This window comes from Hemibagrus wyckioides, linkage group LG19 (genome assembly GCF_019097595.1).
Source record: "Hemibagrus wyckioides isolate EC202008001 linkage group LG19, SWU_Hwy_1.0, whole genome shotgun sequence".
In the NCBI taxonomy this organism is placed as follows: domain Eukaryota; kingdom Metazoa; phylum Chordata; class Actinopteri; order Siluriformes; family Bagridae; genus Hemibagrus; species Hemibagrus wyckioides.
This window is the reverse complement of record NC_080728.1, coordinates 18,157,254-18,185,000: the sequence shown is the minus strand read 5'-3', so window position 1 is coordinate 18,185,000 and position 27,747 is coordinate 18,157,254. Positions and strand designations below refer to the sequence as shown.

At 39.8% G+C, this 27,747-nt stretch overlaps 2 protein-coding genes across 2 annotated transcripts in view; one reads left to right on the top strand and one right to left on the bottom strand.

Annotated features, from left to right (window-relative positions):
- exoc4 (exocyst complex component 4) overlaps positions 1-8,500 on the bottom strand; it is a 191,918-nt gene extending 183,418 nt beyond the window's left edge. The window contains exons 1-3 of the mRNA XM_058416708.1: positions 8,396-8,500; positions 5,604-5,793; positions 4,591-4,785 (exon numbers count right to left, since the gene is read on the bottom strand). Of these exons, the coding sequence (XP_058272691.1) occupies positions 4,591-4,785; positions 5,604-5,793; positions 8,396-8,475 (465 nt within the window). The 5' untranslated portion in view covers positions 8,476-8,500. The remainder of the gene's footprint in view (positions 1-4,590; positions 4,786-5,603; positions 5,794-8,395) is intronic.
- Positions 8,501-21,824: 13,324 nt separating this feature from the next.
- The window catches only part of chchd3a (coiled-coil-helix-coiled-coil-helix domain containing 3a), a 105,914-nt gene continuing 99,991 nt past the window's right edge, over positions 21,825-27,747 (top strand). Inside the window, exons 1-2 of the mRNA XM_058417343.1 lie at positions 21,825-22,032; positions 27,007-27,127. Coding sequence (XP_058273326.1) covers positions 21,952-22,032; positions 27,007-27,127 — 202 coding nt within the window. The 5' untranslated portion in view covers positions 21,825-21,951. The remainder of the gene's footprint in view (positions 22,033-27,006; positions 27,128-27,747) is intronic.

Genomic DNA, 27,747 nt, shown 5'->3' with positions numbered 1-27,747 from the left:
TGCCTTAGAGGGAGACAACAATTCAGTATAAAAGGTTTTAAAGGTATACATTTACACCTAATGAGAGAGCCAGAGGTGAGGTAGTGAGGTCAAAACTCCCTGAGACTGCATGAGGAAGGAAACCTCAGAGGACTCCATCCTCATCTGGGTGACATTTCCCTTCTACAATGCTGTACGGTCAAAAAAGTGTAGACTGTGTAACCAGGAAGTTCTTGTTGTTGAATTTTTTCTTTTGTTGGTGAAGTTATGAGCGGGTGCTGATGGAGACTTGAGTGGAAAACTGAGTGGAAACGTGGAGAGTGGTCTGATGTATCTTCACTCAGGGCATGTGGACCATTCTCAGCAGCACTGAGTGCTTTCCAAGTGATGACTCCATCACATCCTCTTTCTCAAATCCCTCTCTCTTCTGCGTTTCTCTGTATTCCCTCACCTCTCACTCTGTCTGTCTGTGTGGCTCGCACTGGGTCTGGATCTGTCTCTCTCTCTGGGTCTGTCTGTTTTTCTCTCTTCATCTACCTCTCTCTCTGGGTCTATCTGTCTTTCTCTCTTCATCTACCTCTCTCTCTGGGTCTATCTGTCTTTCTCTCTCCGGGTCTATGGTTTGTCTGTCTCTCTGTCTATCTGTATTTCTCTCTCTATCTGTCTATCTCTCTCTGGGTCTATGGTGTGTCTCTCTCTCCATCTCTCTCTCTCTGGGTCCATCTGTCTTTCTCTCTTCATCTACCTCTCTCTCTGGGTCTATCTGTCTTTCTCTCTCCGGGTCTATGGTTTGTCTGTCTCTCTGTCTATCTGTATTTCTCTCTCTATCTGTCTATCTCTCTCTGGGTCTATGGTGTGTCTCTCTCTCCATCTCTCTCTCTCTGGGTCCATCTGTCTTTCTCTCTTCATCTACCTCTCTCTCTGGGTCTATCTGTCTTTCTCTCTCCGGGTCTATGGTTTGTCTGTCTCTCTGTCTATCTGTATTTCTCTCTCTATCTGTCTATCTCTCTCTGGGTCTATGGTGTGTCTCTCTCTCCATCTCTCTCTCTCTGGGTCCATCTGTCTTTCTCTCTTCATCTACCTCTCTCTCTGGGTCTATCTGTCTTTCTCTCTCCGGGTCTATGGTTTGTCTGTCTCTCTGTCTATCTGTATTTCTCTCTCTATCTGTCTATCTCTCTCTGGGTCTATGGTGTGTCTCTCTCTCCATCTCTCTCTCTCTGGGTCCATCTGTCTTTCTCTCTTCATCTACCTCTCTCTCTGGGTCTATCTGTCTTTCTCTCTCCGGGTCTATGGTTTGTCTGTCTCTCTGTCTATCTGTATTTCTCTCTCTATCTGTCTATCTCTCTCTGGGTCTATGGTGTGTCTCTCTCTCCATCTCTCTCTCTCTGGGTCCATCTGTCTTTCTCTCTTCATCTACCTCTCTCTCTGGGTCTATCTGTCTTTCTCTCTCCGGGTCTATGGTTTGTCTGTCTCTCTGTCTATCTGTATTTCTCTCTCTATCTGTCTATCTCTCTCTGGGTCTATGGTGTGTCTCTCTCTCCATCTCTCTCTCTCTGGGTCCATCTGTCTTTCTCTCTTCATCTACCTCTCTCTCTGGGTCTATCTGTCTTTCTCTCTCCGGGTCTATGGTTTGTCTGTCTCTCTGTCTATCTGTATTTCTCTCTCTATCTGTCTATCTCTCTCTGGGTCTATGGTGTGTCTCTCTCTCCATCTCTCTCTCTCTGGGTCCATCTGTCTTTCTCTCTTCATCTACCTCTCTCTCTGGGTCTATCTGTCTTTCTCTCTCCGGGTCTATGGTTTGTCTCTCTCTCCATCTCTTTCTGCGTCTATCTGTATTTCTCTCTCCATCTGTCTCTCTCTGGATCTATCTGTCTTTCTCTCTTCATCTACCTCTCTCTCTGGGTCTATCTGTCTTTCTCTCTCCGGGTCTATGGTTTATCTCGCTCTCTGTCTATCTGTATTTCTTTCTCTATCTGTCTATCTCTCTCTGGGTCTATGGTGTGTCTCTCTCTCTCCATCTCTCTATCTCTTTCTGCGTCTATCTGTATTTCTCTCTCCATCTCTCTCTCTCTCTCTCTGGGTCTATGGTGTGACTTTCTCCATCTGTCTCTCTCTCTGAGTATCTGTATTTCTCTCTCCATGGCTCTATCTGTCTTTCTCTCTCCATCTGTCTCTCTTTCTCTCTGGGGCTATGGTGTGTCTCTCTTTATCTCTCTCTCTCTGGCTCTATGACATGGGTCTCTCTAGGTCTATCTATATTTCTCTCTCTCTCTCTGGGTCTATGGTGTGTCTCTCTATCTGTACATGTCTCTTTCTATGTATCTTTCTCTTTCTCACTCTCCATGTTTCTGTGTCTTGCTGTCTGTCCCTCTCTTTTCACTTGTCTGTCTCTCTGCATCTGCCTGTCTCTCTGAGTATCTCTCCCTCTCCTTGTCTGTCATTCTATCTCCCTCTTCCACTCCTTGTCTCTCCTCTTCATCTCTGTCTCCCCCATGCTTCTCTCTATCCATTCATCTTACTCTCTTTCTTCTGTCTCTCCTTGCCTGTCTGTCTATCTTTGTGTATCTCTCTCTGTCCATCTGAATCCCTCTCTCTCTCTCTCTCTCTCTCTCTCATTATCTCTGTGTCTCTCCATTGTGGTTTGTGTGTTAGTGTTAATAATAAATCTGCCTGGCAGTAATGTAAGGTTGTATATTATGATGAGGGGTTAATGGTGGACTGATAGCACTCTGGAGAGACCATCCTGACATATCTGCACGTCTGCCCCCGTAAGCAGACAGGAAGCATTACGCAGGTCAAGTGCACGTGTGCATGTAAACCAGCGCCGCATTAGCCGTGAGCTCGGCTGATTAACTGCAACGAGCAAAACTAACGCAATGAACTCCATGTGTCTGTTTTACTGCCAGGATCGTTTCATAACGAGAGACGACGCAGGCCGAGTCGCTCCGACTCTCTGTGTACAGTCTGAACTCTATTACAAAACTCTCTCTCTCTCACTCACACACACACACACACACACACACACACCAGATTTCATATTCTTCAGTTTAATAAATTTTACTCTGTAAATTTGTTACTGTAATGTTTCATGTCTATTATAAGTCATCCAAGGTAGATATTAAAAGACAGCAGCTCTCTCTCTCTGTCCATATCTGCCTGTTTCAGTCTCTCCATCTGTCCATCTCTCTCCCTTTGTTCATACCACTCTGCCTTATTCTGTCCGTCTGTTAATCTCTCTCTCTTTTTGTCCGTATCAGTCTGGCTTTGTTTGTCCATCTGTCCATATTTGTCTGTCTTTGTCCATCTGTCCATCTGTCCATCTCTCTCCCTCTCTGTCCATATTAGTCTGTCTCAGTCTGTCCATCCCCTAAATCTCTCTCTCTCAATATCTGTCTGTCTTTGTCTGTCCATCTCTCTCAGTCCATATCTGTCTGTCCGTCTGTACATATCTGTCCATCTCTCTCTATCTTTGCCCATATTAGTCTGTCTTTGTATGTCCATCTGTCCATATCAGTCTGTCTCAGTCTGTCCATCTGTCAATCTCTCTCTCTCTTTGTCCATATCTGTCTGTCTCAGCCTGTCCATCTGTTCATCTCTCTCTCTCTCTCTGTCCATAGTAGTCTATCTTAGTCTGGTCATCTGTCCATCTCGCTCTCTCTCTGTCCATATCTGTCTGTCTCACTCTGTCCATCTGTCTCTCTCTCACTCTATCTTTGTTCATATCTGTCTGTCTCAGACTGTCCATCTCTCTTTCTCTGTCCATATCTGGCTGCCTTAGTCTGTCCATCTGTCCATCTCTCTCTCCATCAATCACTAGGAAAGTCATAAAGTTCGCCTGTCTGATCTTCCCCCATCTCTCACTCTATCCATTCCTCAGTCCATCTGTCCGTCCATCCATCCATCTCTTGCTCTTTCCCTTTTTGTCCATCCATCCACTATGTCTCTCTCCCTTACTATTTATCCTCTTGCTGTCCATCCATTTGTTTGTCTCTATCTTTCCCTCTCTCTCTCTGTGTCCGTCTAGCTATCTCACTCTCCATCCATCCTTTCCATCCAATATGTTCTCTCTCTCTTGCTGTCCAGCCATCTTTTTCCCTTCATCACCTTTAGTCTCTCTGTTCATCTCACTCACTCACTCACTCTCTCTCTCCTATTATTTACCTGCAGGGGTTATTGCATGTTTTTTTAATTTAATAACTCTTATGAGCAGTAATGTAGTTTTTTTCTCCCAGGTTATATCATCATTCATTTTAGGACATATTACACTGTCCAGTTTGAGTGAATCTGTTCCCATGATCACCTCAGATACCTGTTCTTGGCTGACAGGAGCAGAACCTGACATGTTCTTCTTCTGCTGCTCTACCTCATCACCTCAGGGGTAGAGGTGTTCATTCGGAGATGCGTTTCTGCTCACCACACTTGTACAGAGTGTTTATTTGAGATACTAGAAACTTCCTGGTAGCTCTGGTCATTCTCCTCTGATCTCTCTCATCTCAATAAATGTATCTGAATGATTTACGCTCCTGCTGTGTGACTGGTTGATTAGATAACTGCTCTAATATCAGGAACGTATAATATCCTGATAGGATATTAGGATGCACTGAGACTCACCAGCATATCAGTAGCATGTAGGTAGTGTTTGCTAGCCATGCAGGTCTCCAGTTTCTGAGGAACCTGCTTGATGTTCTCGATCTCGTCCAGCAGCTCCAGGACGTGTTTGTGCTCGATGCCCTCGATCCACAGCTTCCTCAACTCGTCCCTCTTACAATGGAGCAGCATCTTACATGACAGCAGGTTCTCCTTCACCTGAGAGAGGGGGGAAAAACACATCCGCATCGTTATTAGCAGTCCTGGAGATATTAGGATGGCGGAGGTCCTTTTCTCCAAAAGTTCCCTTTTTTAAGGTTTTTAAGGCTCGGAGTAACAGACGATAACTTTAAATATGTATGATTCAAGCTGATGATTTATTCTGCCTGGAGCCAGATTTCACGAATAAAGAAAAAAAACGTCTCGCACCGTCGACTTTTCGAAAAAGACAAGTTCAGAGAGTGAGATGTGAAGAGAGTGCGTGAAAAGATAAACGCTGTATATATTTTCAATATAGCCTTTTTCACAAACGGTAGAAACTGTAGCGTGTGTGTGTGTGTGTGTGTAGATATATATATATGTATATTCACAACAGTTGACAAGAAGACAGATGTGATGCTCCTCAGAGTCAGGCTCAAGTCACAGGTTCTCGCGCTCCAGAAGAAATAGATTTTTCTATTCATTTCTATTTCGAACAAAAAGAGATTTGTGTAATTTACATATATACATTATCTTCCTTCACTGTAACACTTTTCTTAAGCTATGTTATCACTTATGATCACTCTTTACAGCTGTGGTGGACAGAAAAGCACTGGACTTCATCCATACTGTGTTCGACCATCCATCAGCGAGACTCCGAGTCCTGATTTTCGACTAAGAGGAGAGGAAACTGATGTTCTACTGTTGTAGCCTCAAGGATGAGTCTTCTGAGATGCTTTTCAGCTCTGTACAGCTTCACAGAGTGATTATTTAATGTTCTGTGTGGACTGGAGAGAGTGAATACTCATCATCAGCCTCTTTGTGTGTGTGTGTGAGACCTGTTTAATCTTGTTGCGCGAGCTAGTGATCCTCTCGGTGATGCTCTGGTAGGTGCGGATGGCCGTGGTGAGCTCTGTGTAGTGCTGGACGATGAGCTGGTCCAGATCACGGTCGCATTTCTCGTAGGCATCCTCCAGACGACTCTTCTCGGTCTCGCGGTCCTGCACATCGTCGCTGCTCGACAGAGTCCTGCAACACAGAATCATGCGCAAAGACAGATTCACTTTAAGAATGCAAAAATGCAATGAATGCTAAAAACATGAGGAGAAAAAATTACTGATTACTGCTTCCGTTTCAATTAACCCTCATGAGTCTGAGGTAGTGATTGGATCCTGGAGATGTTTTGACTTTCCCTGAGTATCATGTACTACAATAATATATAAGCATTGTCTATGTACACGTATTTTCGAGAAAGGACATTAAATTATAAAATTACACACAAATATATATGCTTACATTAGCTTCAAAATCTTCTTTCTCTGTTTTCACATTAGTTAACTATGTCCTATGTTACCCAGAATGCCGTGCTGATAGCAGGGGAGTGGGATTTGGCCCTAGCCTTTTTTTTTTCTTGCTAAGACTGATGCGGCGGCGCTTTTAGTCCTTTAAATCTATCTGTTTTTCACACTCACACACAGACATCATTGTATTTTTTCCTATTTCATATTTATTTATTTGCTCAGTCTAAGAGGAGTAGAGCTTTTCATTTTAGGTCTTCATCTCACTGACAGTTGTGTACTGTATATAACTGATGAATAAAATCTTGAATCTAACTGAACTAAAGCCGTTATCATTGTGTAACCGTCTGTAAATCTGCATACAGCATCTCGGCATCACGTCTCATGCAGACATCACCGTAAGAACCGGCTCTTTTATGGTTGAGGACAAAAGTCCTGATCAGTAAAAAGTAAGCTGCGCTTGATCATTAATCCATCACGTGACCAGATCATGACTGTAGGGTACCTGGGCTAGGGGAACTCAACACACACACACACTTTCTTCCTAAACACATCTATATTTTATTATTCTGACTTTTAAATTGGATTCAGCTTCAGACTACAGAAGTGCAAACCATGTACATTTAGAAGAAACTTCTATTCATAACCTATTCATGTTCCTGAGGGTGTTTACATTCCCCCAGAAGAACACTAACTAACGTTAACATCGACTTGATCGACTTCACACAGATTACTGCACTTTTATATCTGTTGAGTGTAAACTGCTTATTTTTATTACACCTATAGAAGAGGTCTGGAGTCTCGATTAAAAACGCATCCTTATGCTAGTTCACCAGGACGGGGACCAGCAGCACCATCAAGAACATTTTTGTGTAGTATATTTAAAAAACTAGCTATTTTTATAATATTAACAGTAATTAAAGAATATAAAAAAAATTAAAATGCGAGACACACACACACCTGTAAATATACACAAATAAAATGAATCTTTTTAGTTAGAACTCAAATATTATTATTATTCATATGCACGCTAATAAAAAGGCAAAATCTTTGTCTGAAACTTTCATAAAGCCGGCAAAAACCTTTTTCGCTTTGGTTCAGGCGAAGACATTTCCATACAGCTTTACTACAAGACAGAATAACAGCGTGACAAAAAGATATTTTTACAGAAATCCCATCCTAATAGTACAGAATAAATAAAAATTAAGGCCATGATGTACACTACATTGCCAAAGGTTTTGGGACACCTCTCCAAATCATTGAATTCAGGTGATGTTTTTCAGGGGTTAGACTCGGCCCCTTAGTTCCAGTGAAAGGAACTCAATGCTTTTGCTTCATATGAAGACATTTTGGACATTGGTCAATTTGGGGATGACCCCTTCCTGTTCCAACATGACTGCACACCAGTGCACAAAGCAAGGTCCATAAAGACATGGATGAGGGAGTTTGGTGTGGAGGAACTTGACTGGCCTGCACAGAGTCCTGACCTCAAACCCATAGAACACCTTTGGGATGAATCAGAGCAGTCATATTGGAACAGGACGGGGTCATCCCCAAACTGTTCCCACAAAGTTGGGTCCAAAATGTCTTGGTATGAAGATGAAGCATTAAGAGTTCCTTTCACTGGAACTAAGGGGCCGAGCCCAACCCCTGAATTCAATGATTTGGAGGGGTGTCCCAAAACTTTCGGCAATATAGTGTATTTAGATAAGACTACACACTCAAAGATACTACTAGTATTTTAATTCCCCCTTCTTCTTCTTCTTTTTCTTTTTCTCTTATAAAACTAATCCCGTCTAAATAGGGCTTTATAAACTTGAACTAATAGTGACAACATGTTTCATCATTTTCTAATAGGTTTTTAACCATTTTCTGCAGTTTTCTACTGAATAATATGTCAATTCAACAGCATGAATATTTAAGAGATATAAAATAAACCTAAAAAGAGCAAATAAACATCACGAGACGTCACTGAAGAGGAAACTTGTGCAGTAGTGATGAGACTGAGAGCTGATCATTTACACATTATTATCAATAAACATAGCTTGCATATATACTCGAGTATGTTTTAATTGTTTTAGATATTGAATATCTTACTAAATGACACGATTTGATATCTTATACTGCTAAAAATATAACATTTATAGCGTCGAGCTGTGATACAGATCCGAAAGGTAAACACAGGATGTAGCGAAGGCTAGCTACTGTAGCTAACTAGCTGACATGCTAATGTTTTGGTCCCTGTTTTGCCATTTCTAGACAGTCCTTATTAATGAACGCGCCACAGAAACTGAGTCAAGATCTCAGAGATGATAGAAACCCACTGCGTTTACCTTATAACGGAGATTAATAAACTGGAAGGGTCCTTGCTTTTGGACACTGCACTCCGGTATCTCCCGGTGTCAGCTGCCATTTTTCCGCTTCTACACCCAAACAGTGTCAAGTGAGCGGAGGAAAAATCAGCCAATCAGAAGCCGTCGTCAGGCAAAAATCAGACGCGATAGCCAATGAGAAAAGAGTCACGGTTACCGAGTGCAATGGCGACGGTTTCATGGGAAGTGTAGTATTTAAGATGGAGACGTTTTTCTAGCCGTTTGTTAGCAAGTGAAGAAAACTGAAAATATGAAGCCAAACATAAATATAAAGCGAATTAGAGTGGGGGAAAAGGTGATAAATAATATACATAAATAAAATAAAAGGGTACAGATCCTGTCAATAAAGTGAAATTTGTTGATTTGTCAAAGAAATTCTGTTAATTGTGTTGCTAATTCATCTGTAAACAGATAGATAGAAAGATAGATAGATAGATAGATAGACAGACAGACAGATAGACAGACAGACAGACAGACAGACAGACAGATAGATAGACAGACAGACAGACAGACAGACAGACAGATAGATAGATAGATAGATAGATAGATAGATAGATAGTCAGACAGACAGACAGACAGACAGACAGATAGATAGATAGATAGATAGATAGATAGATAGATAGTCAGACAGACAGATAGATAGATAGATAGATAGATAGATAGATAGATAGATAGATAGATAGATAGATAGTCAGACAGACAGATAGATAGTCAGATAGATAGATAGATAGATAGATAGATAGATAGATAGATAGATAGATAGATAGACTGGAACATAGCAGATAGATAGACTGGAACATAGCAACGAAATGCTTTCTAGCATCTACCAAAAGTGCAAATAGTAGAATTGTGCAAATGAACAAATACAGATAAATATATAAATATATGTACAACAAATAAATAAAGCTATGGCAGATAGTGTGTTCAAATATACAGTATATATACAATATATATATACACAGATCAGACATAACATTGTGAGCAGTGAGAGGTGAAGTGAATAACACTGATGATCTCCTCATCATGTTCAAATTGCTGAAGATGTTAATGCTGGTTCTGATAGAAAGGTATCAGAATACACAGTGCATGATGGATCAGGGCTGTTTTGCCAGCAAAAGGGGGACCAACACCAATATTACGCAGGTGGTCATAATGTATTATAATGGTTATGGTATGTGTTTATATATATGTTCATATAAGATCTACACTACCAGTCAAAAGTTTGGACACACCTTTTAATTCAGTGTTTTTTGTTTAGGGATTTATTTTCTACGTTCTAGAACAATACTGGAGATTTCAGAACTATGAAACCACACATGGACTTCAGTAATCCATATGTAACGACAACAAAAAACAGTCAGTTGTTATTTTAAGACACGAAGGTCAGGTGTTCTGGAATAGTTCTTGCAAGAACAGTATTGTCAAGTGCATTTACAAAACCCATCAAGCACCATGATGAAACTGGCTCACATGAAGACCATCCCAGTAAAGCAAGACCAAAACTGACCTCTGCTGCAGAGGAGAAGTTCATTTAGAGTTACCAGCCTCAGAAATCACCAATTAACAGCACCTCAGATTAGAGGCGTTATGAAGGCTTTACAGAGCATCAGTAGCAGACAGATCTCAATATCAACTGTTCAAAGGGCATTATTGTGGATTTCGGATGCCTTCAGCATTGTTTTAAAATGTAGAAAGAAATAAACATCAGGAAAGACCATGGAATTAGAAGGTGTGTCCAAACATTTGACTGGTAGTGTATACATGAAGATGAAACAAAATATTATGTGTAAGTTGTATAAAAGGCACAATATATGTAAAAATACAAATATATGTATACGTATATATGTGTCTACTAATTCAAATTAAGATTTTATTTGTCACGTATATCCTTGATAAAAAGTAGAGCCAATTAAAACTAAGGTAAAAGAATAGAAATAGACACAAACAAAATACAACAAAATAAAATAGAACATCTAGGGCATATAGGGAAAATATGGTGGGAAATTACAATAGAAAATATATATATATATATATATATATATATATATATATATATATATATATATTAAAAAATAGAAGAGGTAGTATCTGATTACAGTGATTGGATCTGAATATACAGTGATGTGGTATGAAGATGAATATATAATGTCATATCTGTTGTTAAAGTGCAAAAATGTAAATATTTGAGCATTATGTATACTGTAGGACCTAAGATAATACACAGTGTATATACAGATTTTTTTGTATTGATTGTACAGCATTTGTCTCTGTGTTTGTTTTATTTCTTCGGCAAGATAAATTCTATGCAATAATAATAATAATGTGATAATGTGTACGCATCTGCAGAGTGGCCCATTTACATATTAAATTCAACTTTTATTGGTTGTTTTCTCAGCGAGTGTGTGCAGGATGGCGAGGTCTGAGCTACACGGTGCCTCATTTGTTTAAAAATGTTTAATAATTACAACTGTGCAACATGGGACCATGTAGAAATTCTAACGAACATCCGAACAGCATTTTCCTTTATAATTCCTTTTCGTAAATCAGAATCTAATCCGTTCCAGCCGTTCATTGTGTCAGAGCAGGTGTAATTAATTACGTTCTGGTCTGGTCCGAGGTAAGCCCATCCGTCTGCACTCATGAGCAGCGGACCTTTCCTTCAGTATCTCTTGGCAATCTTTGCCGCAACAAACCAAGCAGGAAAGGCCATTGATCCTGCTGGAGAGGGTCGATGTGGCAGTCTGTGCTTTGATTGATGTCTCCGTGGACTGTACAGATAACAAAGTGGGCGATCTTTGTGTTTCCTCTAAAAAGAGAAACAATCACAAAGCCTCTTGAGTCCAGTTCTCGGAGCCAAGGTTAATTCTAGGAGTCTTATCAGCTTCCTTTACAGCCAGCAGTCCATCAGTCTTCGCTAATCTGATCTCTTTTACTGATGACAAGGAGCTGAGGTTTCTCTCATCACATCACACATCTTACAGTGGCGCTCCCTAAACTGGGATTTTGAAAAAATGAGGACAAAGCATCTGTAAAGCTGGTGAAAAAACAGAGCTAGACTCTAGAGAGTACAGGCGATGCTCCAGTGACAGTCCGATGCTAAATGAAGACTCTGGAAACATCTGTATAGGTGTGTAGGGGATTAATAAAAGTCCACAGAGCTGCTGTGGATATTTTTAATAAGGTGTGGCCACAAATGCGTGTATTAAGATAAGGTGTAAAACAATTAAAGATCAAAATAGATCTTAATATATTAATTCATGACCAAACCCTAATAAAAAATAATCATTTCTCTACAGCACATCAACCACCTTAAAGAGCCAACTCATACACATATAACACATCAAACAACTCAAAGAGTCGACTCACTTACATATGGCACATCAAACACCTGAAAGAGTCGACTCACTTACATATGGCACATCAAACACCTCAAAGAGTCGACTCACTTACATATGGCACATCAAACACCTCAAAGAGTCGACTCACTTACATATGGCACATCAAACACCTCAAAGAGTCGACTCACTTACATATGGCACATCAAACACCTCAAAGAGTCGACTCACTTACATATGGCACATCAAACACCTCAAAGAGTCGACTCACTTACATATGGCACATCAAACACCTCAAAGAGTCGACTCACTTACATATGGCACATCAAACACCTCAAAGAGTCGACTCACTTACATATGGCACATCAAACACCTCAAAGAGTCGACTCACTTACATATGGCACATCAAACACCTCAAAGAGTCGACTCACTTACATATGGCACATCAAACACCTCAAAGAGTCGACTCACTTACATATGGCACATCAAACACCTCAAAGAGTCGACTCACTTACATATGGCACATCAAACACCTCAAAGAGTCGACTCACTTACATATGGCACATCAAACACCTCAAAGAGTCGACTCACTTACATATGGCACATCAAACACCTCAAAGAGTCGACTCACTTACATGTGGCACATCAAACACTCTTTAAGGTGTTTGGTGTGTCTTAGGTGAATGAGTCGAATCTTTGAGTTGATCCTTTCTGTTACTTCTGTTTTTTGGTTATTATGACTCCAATTTTCCACATGGAGATTAAAAAAGCTCTTTCAACATTACAAATCAAGATGGGAAGGGGTGGGGCAAAGCAGGAAGTATCCTGACAACAGAATTAAAGGGGAAATACATAGACAGAAACATTAGGTACTCTATAACTACCATTTTGTGTAATCCTATATACTAAAACTGTGTACTAAATATACTTTTCATGTCTGTTACAAGTAGTATTCATTATCTACAATGAAATATTCAGGTATGTAGTTATGAGAGTGAGGAATAGGAGGGGTTTAGGAGGGAAGATGTTAACATTCTGGCACTCGATCTTTTATTCATTTTTTTTTACCACACCGTATTTAATTAACCAACTGTTCGTGGCTATTATAAAATAAAGTAAAATTCATGTACTTACTTCACATGTGAAAGTGTCATTAGGGTGAGTGGACCTTTTCAGCAATACATCTTAGTAATGCGAATGCTCAAAATGACATTATGCAGATTAATCATGTTCGCTTAACAAGCTAATGGGCCACAGCGCTTCGGCGACAAGGGCGGCTGCTCGCAAACATTCAGGACCCGGTAAAGCTGCATTTAGAAACAAATGAGCTGATCAGGGAGCTCTCACACTGCTAGAAATCTCTTTCTTATTTGTTTGTTTTCTTAATTTTTAACCTTCAAAAGTTCATATATTAGCTATCTTGCAACTATCTAACTATCTAAAATACCTTAAATAGGTAATTCATTAAAGATTGGTCAAAAATGATCAGGAATGTGAATCAGAGAGACTGGATGAACTAAAGCTGGACCCCTAAAGCATGATTAAGTCAAAGGAGTTATATATTTGATAGAAACCTCTAATAAAATGTAGATGCATTGATGTCGAAACACCATTGTACGATGAAAGCTGGAGTTGAAGTTATATTAGAGTAAATAAGCTATGGAACGCTGATATGTTTACACTTCTAGCACCAATTCGAAGGTTACTATGATTATCTTTTGGAGTTTTGTCTTTATTTGTTACATATACATTACTGCACAGTGAAATTCTCTCTATGCATATCCCATCCTTGGGGGTTGGGGTCAGAGCGCAGGGTCAGCCATGATACAGCATCCCTGGAGCAGGGTGGGTTGGGGGCTTTGCTCAAGGGCCGAACAGTGGCAGCTTGGCAGGGGTGGGGCTTGATCTTCTGGTCAACGACCCAGAGACTTAACCACTTGAGCTACCACTGCCCTGGGTTTTCACATATCCCAGCTGGGGTCAGAGCGCAGGGTCAAGCCATGGTACTGTGCCCCTGGAGCAGGTGGGGTTAAGGGCCTTGCTCATGGGTCCAACGTTGATAGCTTGGCAGTTTGGAGGCTTGAACCTTGACCTGATCTGATCACTGACTTAGCCCCTTGACCAGTGAGCCACCACGTCCTTACACACACACAAGTTAAATTTTTTGGTTATTGAATAGCAGCATAGTTCTGTAAGTCCATGATGGAAGCGTGCAGGACTCAAACGTGAAAGGTTTTATCACTTTCTATCCTGGTTATGCCCTGAACTACATTACCCATCAGCCCCAGCATGTCACATGTCCATGCCACATGTCCCCAGTGATCACTCACCCCTGTTCGAGGTCAGCCCTAATTAGCAGCACTACTTAAGTTTCATTGTCATGCTGTGTGTGTTGTTCTTGAGCCTTCCTCTTGTGCTGCTTTATGGTTCTTGACTCCTGGTTTTGGTTGTTTGTGTCACTCAGAATTCATACCACATATGAAACGCTCAAATGCTTCAGAAATATAACCTCCAGCTAGGTCTTTGAGCAGACACGCACTAGGCCTGGAGAGTCCTGACCATTTCACAGAGTGCCCTCTGAGTGCACCTGTTTAACCCTTTTTACACGTATAATATATTAAATCAGTGTAAATAAATGAATGATGTTCAGGCTGTGAGTCTGATATAAAACAAGTCAGGACTCTGGTGGCTTTCAGTGGGTTTTAGACGTGTGTTTTTCCCTCTGTTGGAGAACCGTACCCAGAATTTTACTGGATGAAGATTAAATTTGAGCTGCTTTTTAGATGAACAAGCACTTGGAGCGTCTCAGAGAGCAGAAATGGGTTTGATATCAACATTTACTTTGAACACACAAACATTTCTGTGGAAAAAACAAAGTTTTCTTGCAATATATCACCCCTAGTAGGATAGTGAAATCCTTCTGAAACACTACAAATTCTTCCTGAGAAGCCCTGAGTGTCTACTTTCATATGAGCTTCATATTAACCTCCACTGTGGAGCGGAACAAGACAAAGACACTCAATCATCAACATGGACACAACAAAAACAGGAGCAAACTTACACTGGGGGTTTCACAGTGTCACACTGTTGATTGCAAATGGTTTCTTGGTACAAGTGATCTATTATGAGGAAAAGAATATATGAGAGAGTTCTAACAGTTATCTGAGGTGGACTGGGTAAGATAAGCCCAGTAGTGGACAGTAAAGAAGTACATGTAATTCATCACTGTACTAAATATCTGCACTTGATTAAATATTAAAGTATTTCCTTTTTTGTGGGCTTATTAATTCAGCTCCACTACATTTCAAAGCAAAATCTCCTACTTTCACTCCATTACCGTTAACAGCATGTCAATGGGAGAAAATCCGACAGGTGAAAATATCAGAATAAGATTCGCTGAGCTTCACACCGAAACAAGTCCATCGATCAAAATCGAGTGTTTTTCGATTCGCCTATTTAGAGCAACATTTAGTAGACTTTCTAACTGAAATGTGCTGATAAAGTAAAAGTACTTATCTATAAATGTATAAAATGTCTGAAATTGTGTGATATATTTTGCTGAATGTCTGAAGCTGACCATGTTTTAGAAGTAACCCAAGTGGATAAAACCCAGTTACAGATGGACAGAACAATACAGAGCGCCACATTTCAGCTCAGCCAATTCCTAAGAGCTTTTTAAAATACTAACCTACACATTAGCACATACACTCACTGTCCACTTTATTAGGAACACCATGCGTTTATCCAGCCAGCCAATCGTATGGCAGGAGCAGGAATACACAATCATGGGAAGTCTAGAGCTTCAGTTAAGGTTCACGTCAAACATCAGCATTAAAAAAAAAGGTCTGATTTTTTTGTCTGTGACCTTCTGAAGGAAAAATGAGTGCATACATGTGCTGACTAGACTCACACACTTTGTATTATTATTATTATTATTATTAACATTATTATTATTATTATTATAGTAAAGCGGTCACTAAAAATCTCTCTCCATATATACACATAATTTAGGATCAACCAAGATTTTGCAAACAATTTTGAGTCCAGTTTGGGAAAAACATAAAGAGTTCATTCAGAATCTGCAATTGGAATGAATTCACTGGGATCGGTGAAAAATCGGCACACATAATCAAAGAACATCAACAATGTGTTTATAAGAACGTTTTTAAGCTTTCAGTCAAGTTTATTACAGCCATAGATTATAAAGATTAGATTCTGGCTCGCTGTTCTGACCACACGGGCTTGATGGATGCTTTGGACAATGTAGTAAAACGCTACTATTCACCCTTATGATCTGGGGTCAGGTTTTTTGAACCGGAGCTCCAGCTCAAAAATGAACCATTGGGAGCAAATATGAATAGCTTAAATTGTCTGTTTTAAATCTTTTTGAACATTGCCTGGTCATCTATGGGTTCTGCACTTATGTACAGCCATTTAAAATAAAAATACACAACATTTCTACTGATTTCTGGCAATCGACATGATTGGATATTTTTTGGTTAGGTGGAGGGAGGGGGTATGAGGGGAGGAAGGGATTGTTAGAATGAAGATTCAGGTGACAGAACAGGACTCGGGTTCTTAAAATCTAGAACCCTGTACTGTGAGGTCCTGGATGAAGTTCTGCAGAGGGACCAGAAAACATTCAGCACTCAGTGAGGAAAGATCAGGCTTCAACACAGAAAAATACAAGCGGAGAAAAACAACACAAAGAACATCTGTGAGGCTCAGAAACTCATCCTCACTGTGGGTGAGGTGATATTTTATTATTTTATAGCATTATTATAATTATTATTTCATGGGATTTTTAAAGACTTTTATCAACAGCTAGAGCTGCTAATGTGTGGTTATTATTTTCACACAGATACTGATAACTCAGGGCTTATTAATCATTTTTAAATCTATTTTTTTCTTCATAATATACCAGAGTTTTCTTCTGTAGTCTATGAAATAGGAGTTTGAGAAATTCCTTGGCTGGAAAACATCACTTCCAGCAAAACAAACCGATCTGTCCGGTCACTTTTTCCTCCATGTGGTGATTTCAGCCATGATTAGCTCAGAGGAGTGTTTTTAGCAAACACTTTTAGTATAGCAACCAATAAAAATGACAGGGTAGATACAATAAATACAGCAATTTTCTGTAGTAAATGTTAGACTTCATGAGATAAGGATGAAATATGTGATAGTACAGTATCTCTCGCTTCTCACTCAGACAGGATGTCAGTAATACTGATGAGTGTGTGAGGATTTTTGGGGGGTAGGAAAAGTAGAAATGAGTATTTAAAGCCATCTTCCTTGTTGCTGTATATAATATTAGATGTGATGAAGGAATTTCTAGGTTGTATTAGATAGATAGAAGCCTTTATTTGTCACATATACATTAGAGAGAACGCTTCGTATATATATCCCCACTGTGGAGGTTGGTGTCAGAGCACAGGGTCAGCCATGATGCAGTGTCCCTGAAGCTATTAGGGGTTAGGGGCCTTGCTCAAGGGCCCAATAGTGGTAGCTTGGTAGTGCTGAGGCTTGAACCTCAATCTTTCAATCAACAACCTAGAGCCTTTACCGCTTGAGCCACCAGTGCCCAAAAGTCTTACACAGAACCTTAACCAGCAGTGGTAGCTGAAGTAGTTAAAACTCTGGGTTGCTGATTGGCAGATCATTGGTTCAAACCCCAGCACCACCAAGCTCCACTGTTGGGGAATTGATCAAGGCCCTTAACCCTCCCTCCTCAAGGGGTGATGTATCATAGCTGCCTCTGTGCTCTGACCCCAACTTCCATAGCTGGGACATGTAAAGAAAAGAATTCCACTGTACTGTAATAAATGTGTGGCCATAATAAAGGCTTCCTGTCCTCAGTTCTTCATAAACTGTCACCTTTTCAAGGCTAGGCTAACGAACACTACATGACCTTAGACAAAAGGCAGAGATGCTAATTATTAATAAATAAATAATTATTAATAATTATAATTTTTTAATTAATAATTATTAATAATTATAAATAATTATTAGTATCCAGTATATCCAATATATCCATATTAACAGCAAAACCAAAAAATTGACCTAAAAACAGTGTGGCCTGTGTGCTACCCCCCCCCAACATAGTTTTTTACTGGTGCTTACATTTACATTTCTGGCGTTTGACAGGCGCTCTTATCCAGAGCGATGTACAAAAGTGCTTTGAAGTCTCTATAAATGAATACATTAACACTGGTTCTCTAGGTCACAGAGTTAGGATACCATCAGCCCAAAAACTCTGTTCGGAGGAAATAGCACAATTCTTTTAAATACATAAAACTACCAGGGAAAACGAGATCTAGTTTAAGTGCTTCAGGAAGAGGTAGGTCTTCACCCAGATCCGGTGCCAGAACAGAAAAGAGTCTTGACGTATATCTACCTCTTACCCTGAGAGATGGTGGACTAGTCGAGCAGTGCTAATAGATCTGATGCAGTGTGAGGAGTCATAACAGCTTTGAGGTCAGAGGCTGCTGGTCCATTCTTGGCATTGTAAGCAAGCAACAGTGTTTTGAATCTGATGCAGCTACAGGAAGCCAGTGGAGGAGCGCAGCAGTGGGGTGGTGTGTGAGAACTTAGGCAGGTTGAAAACAAGTCACGCCGCTGCATTTTGGATCATTTGTAGTGGATGAATTGTGTTCAGAGGTAAACCTGTAGAGAGTTGCAGTAGTCCAGTCTCAAAATGACAAAGGACTGAACAAGTATCTGAGGGATGGAAAGAGAAGATAAGTTGAGTGTCATCAGCATAGCAGTGGTTAAAGAACCCATGTGAGTCTATAACTTTAAGAGAGTGAGTATAACGAGAGAAAAGGAGAGGACCAAGTACTGATCCTTGTGGGACACCAGTGGAGAGTCTGTGTGGAGCAGACGTCAATTCCCTCCATGTTTCCTTATATAAGTGATCATCCAAGTAGGAAGCAAACCATTCCCAGTCTTCTTCATGAATTCCAAGACTCCTGAGGGTAGAGAAGAGAGTCTTGTAGTTGACTGTGTCAAATGCTGCCAAAAGGTCAAAGAGGATGTGGATAGATGACTGCTTGGCTGACCTAGCAGCATGTAGCTTCTCAGTGATGGCCAAAAGGGCAGTCTCTGTGGAATGTGCCACTTTGAAGCCAGACTGGTTGCAGTCTTAAAGGTTGTTCTTCAAGAAACCGACAGATAGATGCTTATAAACAATGCAAAGTGAGACCATTGTAAACAAACCAATAAGACAAACACTTATTCATTTATTTATGTAATTTTCGGCAGCCACATTGTATCATGAAACAAAAATCATGAAACACAAGAGAAACAGTGATCTGGTTAAGATGGCATTAAACACAAGCTGTAGTATGCCTACAATTCAATAAACACCTTACATACAATCGAAAAAATGATAGTGAAGAGCAAAAATAACCCCCAAACCATCTTAACCGTCATATTGCTTCGGAAGTATTGTTGTGGAGAAGCTCTAGTTACCAGGAGTATTACTGAAATATAATCAGAGACCTCAATCATCTGCGCTCCATCTCAATCATCTGACCTCGAATGTCATTTCCACCGAGATGCCTGAGGAGATAGCAATTCTTCTGGAGGAAAAAATCAATTTGGGTATAAAACAGTGGTCAGGAACCTGTGGTTCAGACAAAAAATCATGTGTCTAGCCAGGTGTCTCGCCTACATCAACACATGATCGTTAAAATCTTAGAGACATCGCTGGAGATCGGTTTCCTGCAGAAAACACAAAGTCAGTTGCCAGTCATTTGTTGTACAGTTTATCAAGGTGAATAAAAAGTCAGGTCACGTTAATATACTTTAAGCATCACGACACCAATCAATGGAAAAATGGTTACATTTGCTAACCTCTTGAGATTCGAGGAGGTTAGGAGTGAAAGTAAAAAAAAAAAACATTGACTGTAATAGGAAACCTGGTTAGTTTTAGTGGTTAATAACAATCTAGAACAGTGCATAAGTAGAAACAACCTTAGTTTGTTTACCAGAGGCAGACAGATGGGGAAATAGTTTTGGCCATATAGAGTATATTGTGTACATATGTGACTGATTGGGAATTGTCTCAGCATTGAATACTCGAAGAATCAGATTACAGAGGAGTTTAGGAAACTCTGGGACATTCCTGTTTATCTGTGTTCATAAGTACATATGACATATGAAGTGTATATATGTACTGGAGTTATACTAAATAACGAAAAGAAAAGTGTCTTATACACTGTATTGCCAAAAGTTTTGGGACACCCCATCAAATTATTGAATTCAGGTGTTGTTTTTCAGGGGTTGGGCTAGAGAGCCAGATCAAAACTGTGACGTCTGCCTTTACATGAACATGAATGTAATATGGAGTTGTCCCACCCTTTGCAGCTATAACAACTTCAACTCTTCTGGGAAGGCTTTCCATAAGGTTTAGGAGTGTGTTTATGGGAATTTTTGACCATTCCTCTAGAAGCGCATTTGTGAGGTCAGGCACTGATGTTGGACGAGAAGACCTGGCTCACAGTCTCCGCTCTAATTCATCCCAAAGGTGTTCTATCAGGAGGTCAGGACTCTGTGCAGGCCAGTCAAGTTCCTCCACACCATCATGTTCCTCCATCCATGTCTTTGTGGACCTTGCTTTGTGCAAAAACAACACCTGGATTCAATGATTTGGAGGGGTGTCCCAAAACTTGGCAATATAGTGTATGTATATATATATATATATATATTTAAGACTTATTTCTTATTTCTCCTTACTATATGGATAATAAACTGGCCACTTTATTCATGCATCTATCCGATCAGCCAATCAGGTGGCAGCAACAGTGCATAAAATCTGAAAAATACAGCTCAAGAGAACATCAGAAGAGAGAGAGTGTGATCTCTGTGACTATGTCCTATGGCTGTTCCATGTGCCAGACAGGCTGGTTTAAATATTTTAGAAGCTCTTAAGACTGGTAGTGAAAAGAATCTCAGAGTGTCCAGGCTTGGGGTCTACATAGCAGAAGGGTTCCAGTCTTACTCCAGTTACATAACCAAATGTACTGCAACTTTATTTCTAATCATCATTTTTATCAGATTTTTTGCACAAATCCTGTACAGTACATATGTTTATACTTAATTAATTTAGAATGTTAAATAGGTCTGACTTTGTGTGTTGCTGTAATTGATGAGTTTCCTTTTGTGTCTAAAAGAACAAGGCAATAAAGAAGGTAAGGAAAAAGAAAAAACAAACAAACAGATGAACAAGAAGATCCAGATCCAGAAGAAGGTGAAGTTTGCCAGTGTATTAGGAAGCTTTAGTCAGAGCAGAGGGTCAGCACCTCCTGAGGATTAATATCCGTGATCCAGGGTGGTGATGCAGAGGCTTGAACCCACCAGTCCACAACCAGTCTTAGCCAACATAGCATAAATGACATACTGATCCAGGGACTTAAAATAACAGAGTGATGATACTGAGGCTTGAAGTCCACAACCAGTCTTAGACAACATCTAGGCATACATTCACACCCCTGGTCAACATTTCAGGCTGATGAATGGAGATGTGGAAAAATGTGAGATTCACAAATCTGCAGCAATTTCATGATGGACCAGAATCTCAGAGAGACCCTTGTTGAAGCCATGTCCCTGGACCAGCATTAGGTGTTCCTAATAAAGTGAAGGCCGGTGAGTATTTTGCACGGCAGTGACATTGTGCACTCAGTGCTCTTGTAGTGTGTGGTGACTCTAATGCCGTGATGGACTAGAATCTCAAAGGACACCTTGTAGAAGCCATGTCCAGAATCGTATAGAGACCCTTGTTGAAGCCCTGTCCCTGGACCAGCATTAGGTGTTCCTAATAAAGTGGCCGGTGAGCATTTTGCACGGCACTGAGATCTTGTATTGTTTGGTCATTACGCTCTTGTGGTGTTTTTTGGTGACTTTAATCCGATATCATTCACGTGCACACACCACTGAAGTCACAGGACACCAGATCTACACTCCCGGAAGTAGAAATCTGTAGAGCCGCGGCGCCGAGCATTCTGATTGGCTACTTGGGAACGGCGTCAAGGCGGAAGTAGGTGTGTGTGTCCTAAAGGAAAGCGTGCGCCCCCCCCCCCAAAATGAAAGTTCAGACTGAGTGAATAGCCACAGTTCTGCGTTGTCTCGTTACTAAGGCGTCTACGCAGTAACTGTGTGTGTGTGTAAGTGTTAGGGTCAGAAATGGGAGGCAGTAACAGCACGCGCCGCGTGTCTTTCGAGAGCGATGAGAACGATAACGTGACGGTGGTGAAGGGCGTCAGGGTGAGTGACCTGCAGCTAAAACTCCTCATTCACTCACAGTCCGGGGGAAACCGGGGCAAATGGTGTTATTAAAGGAGACAAGACACGCGCATGTGTTTCCTAAAACTCGGAGTTGTTATGAAAAGGCCAAACTTTCGGACACAGCGGTCACTTGAGCTAAGCTAACCCAACTAGCCAAATATTAGGGGACGCACGCGCATGACAGAAGCAACAGTTTGTGCATCAGCTGTCAAAGTCACACTTTCTTTCTTTCTTTCTTTCTTTCTTTCTTTCTTTCTTCTCACAGGACACCGTTTTTGTTCAAACCTTTTAAAAATATGTATTTTATTTCTTTATTTTAAACAATGTATTTACTTATTTATTTATTTACTTATTTATTTTATTACATCTGTACTTATTTACTAGCTTATTTATTTATTTATTTACTTATTTATTTTATTGTTTCTGTACTTATTTCTTTACTAGCTTATTTATTTACCTATTTATTTTATTACTTCTGTACTTATTTATTTACTAGCATTATTTATTTATTTATTTATTGGCTTATTTATTATTTACCTATTTATTTTATTGCTTCTCTACTTATTTATTTACTAGTTTATTTGTTTATTTTACTTATTTGTTTACTGATTTTCTTTATTGTTTATCTGTCTGTCTGTCTGCCTGCTTATTTGCTTACTGAACGACTTATTAATCAATTAATTGATTTAATTTGATTGAATTTATTTACACACTTATTTATTTATTTATTTTTTTGCTTACATGTTTATTCTGTTTTGGCAGCTTTATCTTTGCACAAAACTGTTGCCATCAAAGCCACAATTTGCCAATTTCTTTTAAAATGTGAAAGATAAACAAATAAACCAAAAAACATTAACATAAATTTGATTTTAATTTTTTAAATCTGTTTTGGGAGCTTTATCTTAACAAGATTTTCAGGCTAAAGCTGTAGACCCCGCCTCTTTATTAGCTCCTCCTCCATTTATTAGCTTCTCCTCCTCCTCCTTCACCTCCTTCACCTCTTGCCTCTCCCCTTCCTGACCCTATTCCCTCCTCGGCCCTTCCGCACAAACCTTCTCTCTGTCCATGTGTGGAAATAACTGCCCCCTGTGCCGCCCCAGCTGACCCTGGTACCCCTGCCTGAACATCAGTGATGAGTTTATTATGATGTGTTTATTTCAGAGAATATTTACGTTGCTTGATCTAAAGTAAACACTCTTATAAACAAATTTGATATTTGAAGATATTTTCTCTGTCAAAGCCATAAACTGGAAAAACAAACAAGTTAATATCTATCTATCTATCTATCTATCTATCTATCTATCTATCTATCTATCTATCTATCTATCTATCCTTCAGTCTATCCTTCAGTGTATAGTTAAATTTGTTATCTTGTATCTATGTCATGGTAACGGGGTGTTGCAGTCCAAATAAAGAAAAATTCACCCAAGAAGCGCTACTAATTCTAATAAACCTGAGTAATTTTTAGGATGCCTTTGATAACAGAAATATTTGTTTGCTGAAACTGTTTCTCTACATGTTATAAAGAGCATGTACAGGTTATAAATTGTCTGTCCAGGTTCTGTAGATCATATTACAGGCCATAAATTGTATATACAGGTTATAAAGCATGTCTACAGGTTCTATAGACGGTATTAGAGCTTATAAAGCATGTGTACAGGTTATGAAGTGTGTGTACAGGTTGTAAAGTGAGTGTAAAGATTATAAAGTGTGTGTACAGGTTATAAAGTGTGTGTAGAGGTTACCAAGCGTGTGTAGAGGTTATAAAGCATGTGTAAAGGTTGTAAAGTGAGTGTACAGGTTATAAAGTGAGTGTACAGGTTATAAAGTGAGTGTACAGGTTATAAAGTGTGTGTACAGGTTATAAAGTGTGTGTAGAGGTTACAAAGCGTGTGTAGAGGTTATAAAGCATGTGTAAAGGTTGTAAAGCGAGTGTACAGGTTATAAAGCGAGTGTACAGGTTATAAAGCGAGTGTACAGGTTATAAAGCATGTGTAAAGGTTGTAAAGTGAGTGTACAGGTTATAAAGCATGTGTAAAGGTTGTAAAGTGAGTGTACAGGTTATAAAGCATGTGTAAAGGTTATAAAGCATGTGTAAAGGTTATAAAGTGAGTGTACAGGTTATAAAGCATGTGTAAAGGTTATAAAGCATGTGTAAAGGTTATAAAGTGAGTGTACAGGTTATAAAGCATGTGTAAAAGTTATAAAGCGTGTGTACAGGTTATAAAGTGTGTGTACAGGTTATAAAGCGTGTGTACAGGTTGTAAAGCGTGTGTAAAGGTTGTAAAGCGTGTGTAAAGGTTGTAAAGTGTGTGTAGAGGTTATAAAGTGTGTGTAGAGGTTATAAAGTGTGTGTAGAGGTTATAAAGTGTGTGTAGAGGTTATGAAGTGTGTGTAGAGGTTATGAAGTGTGTGTAGAGGTTATGAAGTGTGTGTAGAGGTTATGAAGTGTGTGTAGAGGTTATGAAGTGTGTGTAGAGGTTATGAAGTGTGTGTAGAGGTTATGAAGTGTGTGTAGAGGTTATGAAGTGTGTGTAGAGGTTATGAAGTGTGTGTAGAGGTTATGAAGTGTGTGTAGAGGTTATGAAGTGTGTGTAGAGGTTATGAAGTGTGTGTAGAGGTTATGAAGTGTGTGTAGAGGTTATGAAGTGTGTGTAGAGGTTATGAAGTGTGTGTAGAGGTTATGAAGTGTGTGTAGAGGTTATGAAGTGTGTGTAGAGGTTATGAAGTGTGTGTAGAGGTTATGAAGTGTGTGTAGAGGTTATGAAGTGTGTGTAGAGGTTATGAAGTGTGTGTAGAGGTTATGAAGTGTGTGTAGAGGTTATGAAGTGTGTGTAGAGGTTATGAAGTGTGTGTAGAGGTTATGAAGTGTGTGTAGAGGTTATGAAGTGTGTGTAGAGGTTATGAAGTGTGTGTAGAGGTTACAACGCGTGTGTAGAGGTTACAACGCGTGTGTAGAGGTTACAACGCGTGTGTAGAGGTTACAACGCGTGTGTAGAGGTTACAACGCGTGTGTAGAGGTTGTAAAGTGTGTATACAGGTTGTAAAGTATGTATACAGGTTACAAAGCATGTGTAGAGGTTATAAAGTGTGTATACTGGTTAAAAGCTGTTGGTACACTTTATAAAGTGCAGTATGTGTACAGGTTATAAAGTGTATATGCAGGTTACAAAGCATGTGTCCTGGTTATAAAGCGTGTGTACTGGTTATAAAGCGTGTGTCCTGGTTATAAAGTGTGTGTACTGGTTATAAAGCGTGTGTACTGGTTATAAAATGTGGGTACACATTATAAAGTGCAGTATGTGTACAGGTTTTATAGAGTAAATTACAGGTTATAAAGCTCATTGACCAGGTTATAAACCTTGCTGTACAGGTTATAAAGCTGGTTGTACAGGTTATAAAGCTTATAAAGCTGGTTGTACAATTTATAAAGGTTATAAAGCTTGTTGTACAGGTTATAAATCTTGTTATAAAGGTTATAAAGCTTGTTGTACAGGTTATAAAGCTTGTTGTACAGGTTATAAAGCTTGTTATAAAGGTTATAAAGCTTGTTGTACAGGTTATAAAGCTTGTTATAAAGGTTATAAAGCTTGTTGTATAGGTTATAAAGCTCATTGTACAGGTTACAAAGCACTGCTGATAGGTTTAACCTTAACCAAGGTGAAATTTAATAAGCTTGTGGTGTAATTCAGTGTCCTGTGCATTTGGCAGCTGTAATAGTCTTTAAATAAAGCAGCTCTGTACATCACGTAGCACCAGACGTGTTAACTACTGATGTCTACTACTGAGTTCTACTGCTACTAACTACTGTCCTGAACACCAGCACTGAGTTCTGAGTTTGTTTAAAGTAGAATCAGTAAGATGAGTCACAGTGCTGCTGTTTGGTCTTCAGGATCTTCAGGATCTCGCTGTTTGTTTGTGCTTTTGGAATATTTTCAGATGAGCTGCCAGGCAAATAATTAAAAGCAAACATTTCCTTTATTATTAACCTAAACTACGGATTAAAGAAAAATCCTCTCATGATGCCCGAGAACTTCACGACGCACTTCAGTGTCTCTCTTTAGAACATAACGAACGAGCCGTACGTATTAGATACAAGAGCATCAGCTAGACGTCCTCTGATCTGATCAGCATTTATTCCTCTGTTAGAACTCCTGACTGCGCTGGATTGCTTGGTTAATCTGCACCTATTGAACCTGACAGCTTTGTTATGAATTTAAATCTCATAAGCCAGATGTCATACGCTAACGTCTTCAGATAACAGCTGGAGACTCGGATCAGGGTTATATTTATCTAACGTTATTTGTCAAGGTAGATCTGGCTTCGTGGATTTTCTTACTAAAGGTGTGGATAAGTGACTGTCATGAGTGAGTTGTAGCGCTTCATCATTAGCGATTAGTTTATAGCTACAAGTGAGATGTTAGGATTTTAATTTTATTTATTTATTAATTTAAAAAACAGTTCATCAGTTCATAATCTTACCAGAAAAATTACATTATAAAAGTCTTTTTCAGCTAAAAAAAAAAATGCAAACAAATGACTAAAAAAATAATTTAAAAATATTTATTATAAATATTTCAAATATTCAACTATTGATAGTTTTCAATATATTTAACTATTAATAATTAATTAGTATTTTATTACGATTTTTATTTTCAAAGGTTTTTCTTTTGCTCCAGGACACACTGATATTCGTTTTACAAATATTTGGGGTTACTGATGTATTAACTTCCCAGAATGAAGCGAATGCAGTCGTTTTCCCTGGACTGCACGTGTTCCAGAGTGGCAGCACTGCAGGAATGTCTGAAACCGGAGCCTGGCTTTATTTATGTATTTATGTAACTTAGAAAGCAGTGTAGCGTTGCAGAAAACGGCTTTGCGATGTAATTTATCCTGATCGTATTATCCTCTTTAAACACCTTTTACTGTCTGCTTTATTTTTTTCCTTGACAGCTCTCGGAGAATGTCATCAATCGCATGCGAGAGCCCTCGAAACCACCCTTCAGATCTTCTCCTCCACCCGAACCCGAGGCTCCGGCGGCACCGTCCAAGCCGACTCCTCCTCCTTTCTCAGGTGAGTTTGTTGCTCCCGCAGGTGAGTTTGTTGCTCCCGCCTCATGCTTCTGCTGCTGAGTGCGTCCCTCCTCCTAAACCTGGTGCCTCTTCTACATTGTCTGTAGCTAAAGCTTTAGACCCCGCCTCTTTATTTGCTCCTCCTCCTTTTTTACCCACCTTTACCTCTAGCATCTCCCCTTCCTGACTCTTTTCCCTCCTTTCCGCTTCCTCACAAACCTTCTCCTCCTCCATGTGTGGCAATAACCACCCCCTGTGCCACCCCAGCTGACCCTGGTACCCCCCTGGCTGAACCTGCTGCCCCCGCTGCTGCTTCTTCTCCTTCGCTGCCTCCTCCTGCTTTAGAGGAACCTGTGACTACACCTAGAGCAGGTGAGCTGAGATTAAGCTACGACACACACACACACACATGGTGCTTACGGTTTCCATTCGTCCCTCCCGTGACGTCTGTAAGCATCTACAGTATCACCTTACTTATTTTGGGGATCAGGAAAGTCCTCACAGAGGAGCCTACACTTTAATATCAAAACCTTGGCCAAATCTTAAAGGGACTAAAAAATGGCTATATCTGAGGTCTTGTGTTTTTTTAGTTACGGTTATGTGTAGCGTGTAATTCACCAT